At 29.6% G+C, this 13,347-nt stretch overlaps 2 protein-coding genes across 2 annotated transcripts; both read left to right on the top strand.

The window, feature by feature from the left end:
- Positions 1–1,984: 1,984 nt before the first annotated feature.
- LOC143911955 (ejaculatory bulb-specific protein 3-like) lies at positions 1,985–2,953 on the top strand. Its single transcript, XM_077431056.1, has 3 exons — positions 1,985–2,273; positions 2,382–2,508; positions 2,593–2,953. Exons 1-3 carry the CDS (start codon positions 2,042–2,044, stop codon positions 2,699–2,701), a joined length of 468 nt encoding a protein of 155 aa, XP_077287182.1. The 5' UTR covers positions 1,985–2,041; the 3' UTR covers positions 2,702–2,953.
- A 4,490-nt stretch (positions 2,954–7,443) lies between these two features.
- Positions 7,444–8,365, top strand: LOC143912375 (allergen Tha p 1-like). Its single transcript, XM_077431655.1, has 2 exons — positions 7,444–7,702; positions 8,196–8,365. Exons 1-2 carry the CDS (start codon positions 7,444–7,446, stop codon positions 8,363–8,365), a joined length of 429 nt encoding a protein of 142 aa, XP_077287781.1.
- The last annotated feature ends 4,982 nt before the right edge of the window (positions 8,366–13,347 follow it).

The raw sequence follows: 13,347 nt of genomic DNA, 5'->3' as shown, positions 1-13,347 counted from the left end.
ATTCAGTGTGTCAAGTTTAATAAATATCGTTATTAAAAAATGTGATTTTTTGTTGCTCAGTGTAATTAAATACAAGGAAAAAGTTTGAGAAACTTTGTACGGTATTTTTGCAAAGAAGATCCAACAAACATAAATAATATGTACAATGGCCATGAATGCTTTTTGTCAAATGTAAAAGCAAGTTTATAAAAAGTATTAATATAGAGTGTAATTATTATTGACAATGTTGATGACTATTGAAAACTTTTTGTATAAAAAACCATGAATTTGCAGTTTTCTTAATATAATATATGTATGTATGTATGTATGTATATATATCATGTGCTTGGATTCTTTACGCAAAACTATGTTCATATAATATAGGTAGTCAATAAGCATGCATGTTGTATTCGCGTATTATACATATTTACCTTGAAAAAGCAATTCAATATATGTATGTAATGCAACAATTGCAAAAAATGGGGTATGGTTAAGAATAATAACAAGATCGTATTTTATTGAAAAAAAACGTGTCCATATACAGTATAAAAATATAGTCAAAATATATTTATATGAATATATTTACTATATATTTACATGTATTCGGATGCTATTAGAAACTAATACATACATATATTATATAAATATATACATATTTGCACGCTATTTAGACATTGTATCTGATATGATCTTTAAATTTATTCAATGTAGTCAAAATAAATAGAACTTTAAATCGTTTTATTGTCAATAGGTGCTATTTAGCAGTTATGTATTTGAAAATTGATTGAAGCTTCTCCAAAATTCCAAACAATTATTTATATAACAATAAAAACATTCCATGCACATATGTAAATTGTATTTATTGGAAAACAAAATATATAGTTGAATCTATCTACATACATATATATGTATGTAGATTTAATTTGTATATCAAAATCTACAGAACACATTTTAATTTTTGACATTTAAATTAAATTTATTTAATGAGATAATATTCTAATGTTCAATAGTAGTAACAATACTACTAAAGCAATGGCATGCCTGATAGCATTTTATTAGATGATAAAATAGTAGAAGTAGTAAATAATTATTTATATTTAGGTCAAATAATTGTCATCTCCGGTAGTAAAGAAGAATAAATAAAGAGACGTATGAAATAAGGATGGAGTATATTTTGAGGAATGAATGCTGTTTTTAAATCAAAAGTGCTACTCTGCCTGAAGAAAAAGATCTTCGATCAATGAGTTTTGCCAGTGATGACGTATGGATGCAAAACTTAGACATAACGCCAAGATGCTACACAAAGTCCCATGCACTCAAAGACGTATGGAACGCTGTATGCTTGGCGTAACGAGGAAAGACAGGAAACGGAATACGTGGGTGAGAAGTATGACAAGGGTAGTGGATATAGTGGATAAATTGAAGAGATTGAAATGGCAATGGGTGGGCCACGTGGCTAGAAGAATGGACGAAAGCTCAACAAAAGAAGTAATCCATAGAATGGTACCCGAGGAATGCAAAATGGTAAAAGGAAGAACGCAGGGAAGATGGGTAGACGACATTAGGAAAATGTTTGGGGCGAGATGGATGAGAGTTGCGCAAAATAGAGACGAGTGGAAGCGTATTGGAGAGGCCTTAATCCAGCGTTGGATGGTGAGCGGGTGTAGATGATTGTGATGATGATGTTAATTCATCGTCACTTTTTTTTTTTAAATATGAGTCATTAAATATAAAAAAAATATATGTGCGTCATTAGAGGTCAATACTACCCATTCCATGTACATACATATGTATATACATATGTAATATTAACATTCCATCTATAATATTATATTCTAAAATCAGCTTAAATTAAAAAAAATGTGAATATAATAAAAAATACAAAGTTATTTTCTACACACCCTCATATTTTCCGCAGTAATAATACTGTTGTTACTGTAATTGGGAAATAAGCATAAGTGTATGTGAAAACGCGTATATAATGCTGAAAATTTTTACAGATTTTCTAGTCGTGTGACGTCTTTCGATCTTGACGATTTATCTTAACTTCATATTGTTCAATATGTTTGTTCATAGAAGTAATATTTTCTGCGCCATATCGTTGATTTTATTGACTGCTTCAGTGGTAAGTGCGAGAAATGAAACCAAAGAAGGAGCCGACGACGTGACTTATACAACCAAATATGATGATCTTGATATTGATGAAATCTTGCACAGCGACCGTTTACTATTGAACTATGTGAATTGTTTATTAGAGAAGGGACGCTGTACTCCAGACGGAGTCGAACTGAAAAGTAAGTACATACGTACAATGTATAATAAATAGTAATTTTTAAAATGACTAATAAACACACCCTGCACGCCATCTGTGTCTTAAAAAACTAACTTTTAAAACGTTTCAGAAAATCTACCCGATGCGATCGACAACGATTGCAAAAAGTGTAGCGAAAAACAGGATATCGGTTCTAAAATGGTGATGTACTACTTAATTGACAACAAGCCTGACTGGTGGAAAGAGCTTGAAACAAAGTAACCATAGATGTTCTCAATAAATGACAGAATTTATGATGAAATCATTTTTTATTTATATGTATATTATAAATTATTTTTCAGATACAACCCAAGCGGATCGTATAAAGAAGCATATTTAAAACTGAAAGCAAACAAATCTTCTGAAGGTGAAAATGACAGTGATGATTCTGAAAAGAAGTCTGTTGACTAATTTCACCATAAATGGTTTTCATATGCAATCAAGTAATTTATAATAGTTTTTATTGTTTCAAATATTTGAGTTAGTGTGATGTTTTTAACGATATAATTTGTGCCTTACTGTTGTTTTAAATGCATAATAATATTTCATTATGAATAATAGATGTCGCTAAAGTTTAATATTTTCACCAACTCTAAAAATGGCAAATAAATTAAGTTGTACGAAGTTTTAATTTGCATAAAACAAAATAAAAATTTTATTGACAAAAATAATATTGTGTTTGGATTATAACCTTGTTCATATCAACAGATATTTTAATAATCATCATCGTCATCATTTTACAACAGCTTGAATTTTACTAGTAAGTATTTTAGTCTATTTTTGTCAGTATTTACATACGAGAGGTCAGTATTTATATTAAATGGTCAGTATTAATCTTAAAAGGTAAGTTTTATGTTAACGGATGGCCAATATAACTTTTTTATTGATATCAACACAAGATTGGTACGATATTGATAGACAACTTCATCCAACAGGCACTGCTGTGTATGTACATATTTGTTCTGGCGAATGTACGTCAGATTTCCAATTTGTTTTATACTGTCCATTTGTTATTTATACTGACATTTAATAATATAATACTGACCATTTTGTTAATAAAATATTGGCCGAAAATTGATTTATATACTTACCGAAATTGACTTGTAACTGGCCATTTAATTTGGGAACCTATTATTTGGTCGGCTAAAAATGACTAAAATGATCAGTAAAAAATTAAGATTAATGATCAGTAAAAAATTAAGATCAATGATCAGTAATTTATTAAATAAGTGATCAGTTAAATAATATAAATGATCAGTAAAACCAAATAAATTATAATTGTTGACAGTTAGAAGATAGGGCGTCGCCCATCTTAGATCTCAGCAGCCAACACTTATTTATTTAAGGGTCAGATTAGGTTAGGTTAAGTTAGGGTTGGCCTTATTCATTTAAGTTTAGGTTGTTAGGGTCGGTATTTTATTACGGTATTAAAAACCATATCTTAGCAGCCAGCACTTATTTATTTAAGGGCCAGATTAGGTTAGGTTAAGTTAAAGTTGGCCCTATTCATTTAAGATTAGGTTGTTAGGGTCGGTATTTATTAATTTAACAGACACGCGAGAACTGAGACCGTGAGACTGAAATTGAACCTGGAGCAAGGGGCGAGGACCGAGGGGGTTGAAAACGGAGAGGGGGTTAATGAACGGGGTTAATTTATGAACGATGTTCAGGTTGTTAAAGCCGGGTCAAACACATATCCGAGAAAAAGCCAGTTCAAGGGAAAAAAACAAAAATCAGGAAGCCAGTAGCGTCAGCAGTTCACCTGCATCTGCATCTTATCACTAAAATCTTATCATTTCGTTTTATATACTGATCATTTTGGTTTAATTACTGCTCATATTATTAAATACTTATTGTTTTTTAATGATCGATTAAATAGAGGCCATTTATAACCATTTACCATCCGCTGCTGTATGAAGGCAACGCTCTTCCATTCGTCTTCATTTTCCGCAACTCTTATGCATCTCGCTCCATACACTTTTCATACCAGACATTTTTCTAATTTCATCCACTCATCTATCTGCCTTGCGGCCTTCCTCACACCATCTTACATTCTGACGGGGACGATTCCAGGACTTTTTTCCGCCGAACTTTTTTGCTATCCATTCGTCAACCCGCACATTGTCATTTCGATCTCTTCAATATTTTAATCTCATATATAATTTCGAAAGATACTTTGAATATATGTAACCTTGATTGGTTGGTTCGTAGAAAACACATTCGATTTTTTTTTTTCGATTCATAGGCGCCGATTTGATTTATTTCGATTCAAAAGACTCGAAATCCCCGGGGGCGAAGTCGCCGGATTCTAGTATACATATAATTTTGAAAGAGGCTTATGTATATATGTTTGTTTATTTGTGACAGTCAATTTAATAAAAAAAACAAATGCGTATTCAAATAAATTTATATAAAATAAAAGTATTCAAATAAATTTAATAAAATGTTTACTATTAGGTTAGTCATGTTTAAGCGATTTATATTACAAATACCGAGCGAAGCCGGGTAAAACCACTAGTAATATATATGTATATATATATAAATAAAAGCTTCAGTGAAAGTTTTTATTTTATCTATTTGATACTTATAATTTGATACTTATAAGAATTTGGTGGAAATTTTCAGCCAAAAATAAGAAAAATCAAAATAGCTCTAAACAATAACAATCCGTCGAATTTATTTAAATTTTATGTTGTTATTACTAAATTTTTATTAGTTATTTTGTAAAAAACTTGAAAATGTCAAGTTGATCGAGTTGAACGCGTATAAAAATAAATTTTCATCTCCATAATAATGGAAATATGTTTTCTCATCATGATAATTGTACAATGACTTTTAAAGTTGTTCGATGCAGAAGGATAAACTTTTTTTAGTTATTTTCATTACATTAAATAATTTCGAATATCCATACTGACTGAACTAACACAACGAATGTGTTACAATACATTTATTCGAACTGACAATATCAAAAACTTGTTAAAATGTCACGTTTCAAGACACGCTAGGGGATTTAATTGTATTTAATGAATTTGCGTTAATTTATATACCAATGAAGCTGACGTTGTTTTCGCTATTATTTTTTAATATTTTAATTGCTTTCCTTTACTTAACAAGGCTCCACTTATATTTAATTATTTAACCGTAAATGAACATGTACACATTTATCACATCGATTTATTTTGGATTTAAAATGGATACTATTTTTTTCCATTTCAAAATGTATTCTACAAGTACATACATACATACATGTGTACAAATATGCACCGTAGTATTGAATTTTATTTTATTTTTATTTCAAACCAATACACATGCATCGTATTGAATTTTAATTCAAAATTGCAAAGATGCATTCAAAAAATGCATCGTATTGAATTTTACTGTTGACATTGATTATGTATTCCAAATAAAACAAATTAGAATCATAAAAATTGATGAGGATATTTTACATTGCTTGTTGTGCTACAAAATATTTTTTCGAATGCTTGCATTTATATACTTTTAAATTCTTATGATTTTCCTGTTATGCTGCACATTAACATTAAAATAATATAATACTATAATTACTAACAAAAATAAAATAAACTTGTAAGATAGAAAATGATCAGTAGATCAGCAGCTATTAAAATAGATATAAGATGTATAGTGAATATAATTTTGTAATAATAAAAATCATTTAAAAATAATAAAAAAATACTTTTCACCCGTATTTATTAAAACAATTTTATAACTGTATATACACAAATTACATATGTATATGTAACTAAGATCTATATATATTTTTTAATAATTCCTTTTAAGTTTACCCTTTTTCGTATTCTCAACACTCTTATGTAATTTTTATACATACATATGTACAGTGGCGGACTGGGACTGAAATCAGTGCATACCAGGAGTCAAAGGGGGCCCACCCAAATTGAATTTTTTTTCAAAAAATCTTTTTTATATCGGAATAAAAATGGAAAATATTCTTTGCATACACCTTATTGAGTTATAAAATATGAAAAAATAAGCTTATTTTTGAAAAAATATTATGTAAAAAGCTAAAAAAGCGCCGCAGGCGAAAATTTTTTTCCAAAAATCTTCACATGATCAACGAAAATCCCCCCTACGCCCCCCCCAAACGACGTCCCTGAAAAAAATGCATAATATTTTCAATTAATATTAATCGAAAATCGGGATTTTGGGGAGGGGGCCCCTATCCTATATTTCTATATACATATGTACATGGATGTGTCTAGATTAGGAATAGATTTTATATTCGGAAACTGTTTAAAATTGTGTATTTAAATCTCACTATATCGTCGAAGTATAATCAAATGTTATTTTAAAAGTATGAAGTAAATTTAAATCGCTGGTTGATGATGAATCGTCCTAACAAAATAGTTTTAAGGAATTCAGTTTATATTATTCACGGAAATTTGTTTATTCCCATTTTTATTTCAGTAGGTAGTTGTTACATAAATATTGGTATATACATAATATTGAGGTTAGAAATGGGCCCGGCAAAAGGGCCCACGCAAATGTTGAAACTTATTTTTCGAGCCTAATAAAAAAAGTTAACCGATCCTTGTTGTACCTTGTTGACCGTATTAGTTGTTTGTGTATATCGTAAGAAATTTGTTTTGTTGAAATACCCAAACTTTGGGTCCCAAAGTGCAATATCCTATAATTTTTTACACACGTGAAATAGATCAAAAGTTATTTAATTTTACTGAGGGCCCATATTTTCTAACAGATAGTGGGGCCCACATGCCATCGGACATGTTCGCTTGTATGGCCAGTCCGCCACTGCATATGTACATAAATTTGAGATTTTGTACACCCAAATGGGTACCTTTTCTCTCCATATGAAAATAAATAGTCCTTGTAATTCTATCAATATATTCAATAAACGTGTTTTGTCTCGACTTCCATCGTTGGCGACTATTGAACTCTTGCTCTTGGCTTATATATTTAATATTATCGCTAAAAAATAAAAACTCCCCACACAGGGAATATGAATTTTTAGCCAGCTGCGCAAGGTTTCCATTGCCCAACGGCGACAACGTTGAATCTGATCTGACCAATTCTACACATATATAAGTCGGATGTCACCACATTCACGGTTAGTGTCTTAAAATCCTTCAACCGTGACAGTTCACCTAGTGTACAAGATGTCTCATACGGGAAACATGTTGGTTTCGACGACATTGCTCTTAGCGATTGTGATGATTCCTTTAGTAAAATCAATACCCGATTTAGAATCTACAAACGATGATAGTTTGCAAGAAACTGAAATATTGCTGGGCATTGAAGATGTAGCTGATAACAGAAAACACAAGAAAGTCTTTTTGGAAGAGAAGTTTGAAAAGGAAGACGTAGATTGTCTTGTGTGGAATAGAAAATGCTCAGTGCAGCTGTTAAAAATTAAAGGTAAAATAATTATACATCCCTAATAACAAAATTACAATTAACTAGTTTACAATATTTTTGTAGTATTTTCATGTGTTATTTTTAAACTTATATATTAAGGCATGAAAAATAATTTATTTTAATCATAACAGTGCTTCGCGTATATTAAATCGAATTTTAACTTTTAAACTGGACAATGGAAATATTTTACTTTAATAACTGGGTAATGGAAAAAAATGTATATAATGGTTATATTTAGGAGGTATACATATATACATATGTATTCAAATATATTTTTTTTAATAACTGCATAGTATTAAAGCCATGTATGTATATTAAAGTCACCAAAAAATGAGTTGTATGAAAAACAGAGTTTTAAATAATTCACCCGGTAGTTGTTTAATATCAATAAATTGAAAAAAATATACTACAAACGAAATACAGAAATTGGAGATAAAAAATATAAAGTTTATAGAGTGGTAAATAATAATGATACTATTTATTTGAATTTCAGAAACCATTTTGAAGGCTTTCGACAATGATTGTACAGATTGTCGCGAAGAAGAAAAACAATTAGCTGGCAATGCAATGGCAACGCTTTTATTCAAACAACCAGAAGTTTGGAAACTATTCATAAAAAGATATGATACGAATAATTCGTATGGTAAATTATTCTTGTCTTAATTCGAGATTGGTTGTATTTATTTTATTTATAGAAATAAATTATTATAAAATACATATGTTTTTGGTTTAATTTTATTTAATTTGAAAATCAAAATCGAAACTATTATTACATATTAAAACAATATTCTACGAGGCATTGAAACTTGAGTGAAAATAATGTTATTACGCACGAAATTCAAGACATGTAATTTCACGAAATTATGATTTACATAAATTTGCATAATACTCTTGATATTTACACTAAACTTTTGAACTTTTTTGGGAGTAAATTAAAGTTATTAGTTAGAGCAGCGGTTCCTAACCTTTTTTGACTCGCGTACCACTTGGTAATACATTTCACTAAATTGTACCACCATATAAAAATGATTGTATTTCATTAAATTTGTTATTGCAAGTGTAATTTCATATATGTATGTATAGTATTTACATTGTGAGGAATTTGAAGATAAGGTAGACGCATTGGATCTGTTTTGTTAAGAAATTTTGTGTCCCAATTCACAATTATTAATCGCGGACTTAAGGATATATCTCGCAGCATTTGAATCGAATTTTAAAAAACTATGTTCCTCGAAACATGCATAAGGATCTTATTAAATTTATTTTGTAAGGAGATTCAATCAAGAAAAGAAAATATATTATATGTATGTACATACTTTGTAAGTTTGTGTTTTTATTAAAACCGTTTATCAGTAATAGAAGTATAACGAAATAGTAAATAAATTATTAAACTTTGAGCATTTTATAATTGTGACTATGGAAATAACTTTATTTCCACAAAATTTCTTAACAAAACAGATCCATTTCGTTTACCCTGCCTTCAAATTCCTTACCGTGCAAATACTATATGACGGATTTTCGATCATCGACTGTACATATTGACGTCGACTTTGATGAATTAAGATAATGTTTATTAATTATATAAAAAATATTTCTATTTTGATGTTTGTAAATCATTCATTCCTGAATGTCCGCCATTATTGATTTTTTTCGCGTACCACCAAGTAAATATTAAATGTGTATATAGTGTATAGTGGTAGGCGTGCCACTGGTTGGGAACCGCTGAGTTAGAGTATTATAAAAGTTTCCTTCAACAAACCATAAAATATTCCAGACTTCAAAGAAACATACAGTACACTCTCGATTATCCGGGCTAATGCTGGGGAGGAAGGGCACGGATAATTGAAAAACACAGATAATCCGAATCATCAAATTTTGACTTGGTTTCGAATATAATATCATATTTACGACACAAATTTTTGATTCATAATTTTAATACTCGTTATTTATTAAGAAAAACGCTCATAGTTAAGCAGATAAGTGGCTGTTAGTAGTTATGTTACATAGAGTACGGATAAACAGCGCGCCACTCATTGTTCAATTGTTGTAAATGCTTTGTAAAAAAGGTTCGGCAAACCTTTAACAATTTGAACAATGAACGGCACGCTGGTTATCCGGGCTTTAGTTATGTCGTACTAATGGAACCACTGGTATCATCTCCACTTGTATGTATGTAGTGTCAATCTCATTTTCTTGCTCTTGAGAAAAAAAATAAACGATATCTGCATCATCCGTGTGTTTAAAATCTGAATCATTTAAATCATGACTGAGCCACTGCTCGATATATTCCTTATCCACGTTTTCAAAACATTTAAAATTTTCCAATAATCCACATATTTCAGATATATCATTTGCTTCAGAATCCACTAAATTCATTCTTTCTCAATTCATTCTCTTCAGAATCCACTAAATCTGTTTCCATGGCAGGAAGAATCTTTCTCCATGATCGTACAAATGTTACTGGATTTACTTTTGACCAAGATTGTTATTCCGTGTATAACATCCAATATCGTCATTTTTTTCCAGAAAGTAATCAGATTGTCATATTTCTCAACAAGAGTTTTCAGAATACTTTGACGACAAAGACGTTTCATTGATGATATAACACCTTGGTCCATGGGCTGAATCAAATATGTCACATTAGGGGACAACATTTTTTTAACCATACATAAGTCCATCGTTTGTTTCCAATATGCTTTCGTTCGGATGAGAAGGGGCATCATATATATAAAGACGGTAATCTCTGTGTGGGTGTGTGTGTGGGTGTGTGTGTGTGTCCTAACTCTCGCCGAACATAATGAATGAATCGATAAAAATCGATTAATTCATTTTTCGACGAGACGACTTTGTCGCGACTCGAACCGATCACCCCAAATAGCCTGAATATGGTTCTAAATTGAGCTAATGCTCTCGGACATCACGCCAAATCCAATTTTTCATTTCGCCTTTTTTTTTAAACATTAATTGAAATATTCCTTCTCGCCATATAAAAATACGTAATTTTAATAATTTCATTTAGCGACGTTTTGAACCATTTTTTTTCTTTTCATATAAAACAATTAAATATATATTTTTAATTGAAATTATTGAAATTAATTTATATTTTAGCGATATTTGAAAAATAAAATTAATTCAAAATCACGGAATCGAACTAAGGCCCCCTTGCCCAGAACAGGTCACTAGCCATTAGACTACAGCCTCGACAGAAAAAACGCTCTAAAATTACTTAATATTCGATTATCCTATAGAAGTATGGGGAACCAATTATTCGCGTATCTTCGGCTTTCGTCGACAATCTTTTTCGATTTCCGATTTCTTATGATCAACCATCAACCAGTATGGGGAACAAATTTTTTTTTTCATATTTTTATTATTTTCAGTTTTTTCAGTTTTTTCATTTTTTTCATTTTTTTCATTTTTTTCATATTTTTCATATTTTTCATTTTTTTCATTTTTTTCATATTTTTCATTATTTTCATATTTTTCATTTTTTTCATAATTTTCATTTTTTTGTGCATTTGTCTTTCCGAAACCATTCGATTCCATATCTTTAACTTATGTAATTTTTATTCGAGTTTCAATTTCTTTTCGAAACCACCCGTTGAAATCAACGGGCCCTACACTAGTTATTTAATAACAATACTGCTTTCTGTGGCAATCCCTTATTTTTTTTAAATCTTGCACTTCTAGAACCCATTTCTTTTTTAACCAATCTTCAAAAATTTTCCTGTCCATTTATGCCCCTTTCTGACTATAATCATGGGAAAATCGATGGGAAAATTTTCCACTTCAGCTCCCTTAAAAGATCGAGGTTTTTTTGCTTTCCCAATCATCAAAAGTTTAATTTCATGACTTCTGATGCGTTTCCGCAACACGTCTTCGCGTGTTTACGGTCGCAATCAATCGGTGCGTCACATAATCATATAAGAAAAATATTAAATTAATTTTTAAAAAATTATTATTATTTTTCAAGCACGGATAATCCGCAAACCAGATAATCCGCACCCGGATAATCGAGAGTATACTGTACTTATATAACATCCGAGCTAGCATAATAAAATGATAATAATGGTAAAGTATATACAAACCGTAAAATTTAATTTCAATTACATTGAATTATTCAGTAAAAGCACCGGCGAGTAGCTCATTAACACGTTAATAAAAATATGATAATAAGATTTAACATTTGACTATTTTAAATTTAAATATTTTGACGGTAAAATACAACGAGACGTAGTTGAAATTTATGGTCTTCGAATATGCTAAAAATAATAAAAGGATCTTCACGTATTTTCATTTACATACATGTACGTACATATACGAGTATACTTTAAATTCTAGGTCATCGAAGGACCAGCTCCATTCCATATCGGAACATACAATAAATATTTAAATTGCCCGAAGCCCCAAACCTTGGCATCGGTGACCGTTAATATTGATGGTCAGATCCTGATGACCAATGATGAGTATTTTTATCCTCCTTCCCCGTGGAGAAATTCAATAACGAACAACTAATTCCGAATCAATTAAATTCTGATGTGAGGTCGGTCATAAAACAATACATACATACATATGTGCATAAGAATAAGCAAAATTTTTTGTTCGATTGGGTACGCAAGATTTCATATATTTAATGTTTAATTTAAGGTTATTGCAATTTAATTAAAAAAATATTTGTAATAAAATTTGAATATCTATCTTCCTGATTAATTAATGATTATTTTTAATTTTGAATAAAAAAAAACATGATTTTACTTTTGATTGTTGACTTGTGAAATGTTGCGACGGTGATTTATTAAAAGGAAATGTAAAATAATATGTTGTGAATTTTAATTTTATTGCACAATTGATCTAACGAGTTTATTACATTCAAGTCACAACCGTTTGTATTCTCAAAAGAATTAAAATGTGACCTGCAAAATTCAGGCCAAAGGAAGAGTATGAATAACTAATGTACCTACTGGTACATGCCGTCAATATCACTATCTTTTATTTATGTATTTCATAAATTATTTATATATTATGTATGAAGTAGTCGAGTTGATCAGGACATCTTTTTAGTTGACATCAAAATATGTGCATTTAAAATACGTACAAATTATTATATGCTTTCAAAAGTTTTGTTGAAATAGCGTCATCTTTCAGCATTTTAAAAAACTATTGTCAATAAAAATCATTACAATACAAAGATAGAGATGTCTCAACAACTTCCAAATATGTACATATAATTTACATATATGTATGTAATTGATAATGATTATGATAAAATACAATAAACATCTGTATCAAATAATACAAATATATATTTTTCATCACATTGATGATGCAATTACTAACATACATACATATACATATAATATACTAGTGGTTTAAAATGTATTTGTAATATAAACAGCTTAAACATGGCCAATCTAATAGTAAACATTTTATTTAATTTATTTGAAGAGTTTTATTTTTTTTTAATTAAATTTAACGTCATGGATTCTACGAACCAAAACTTACATACATACATACATATAAAGTCTCTTTCAAAATTATATATTAGACGTAGTTCGTTATTTAGTCTAACGTTCCTATTAAGGTTAACAAATATTCGAATATTGAATATCGAATAGTAGCTTAAAATTATTTATATTAAGTTTTGA

The sequence above is a fragment of the Arctopsyche grandis genome, chromosome 5, assembly GCF_051622035.1.
Source record: "Arctopsyche grandis isolate Sample6627 chromosome 5, ASM5162203v2, whole genome shotgun sequence".
In the NCBI taxonomy this organism is placed as follows: domain Eukaryota; kingdom Metazoa; phylum Arthropoda; class Insecta; order Trichoptera; family Hydropsychidae; genus Arctopsyche; species Arctopsyche grandis.
This window is presented reverse-complemented; position numbering and strand designations above follow the sequence as displayed.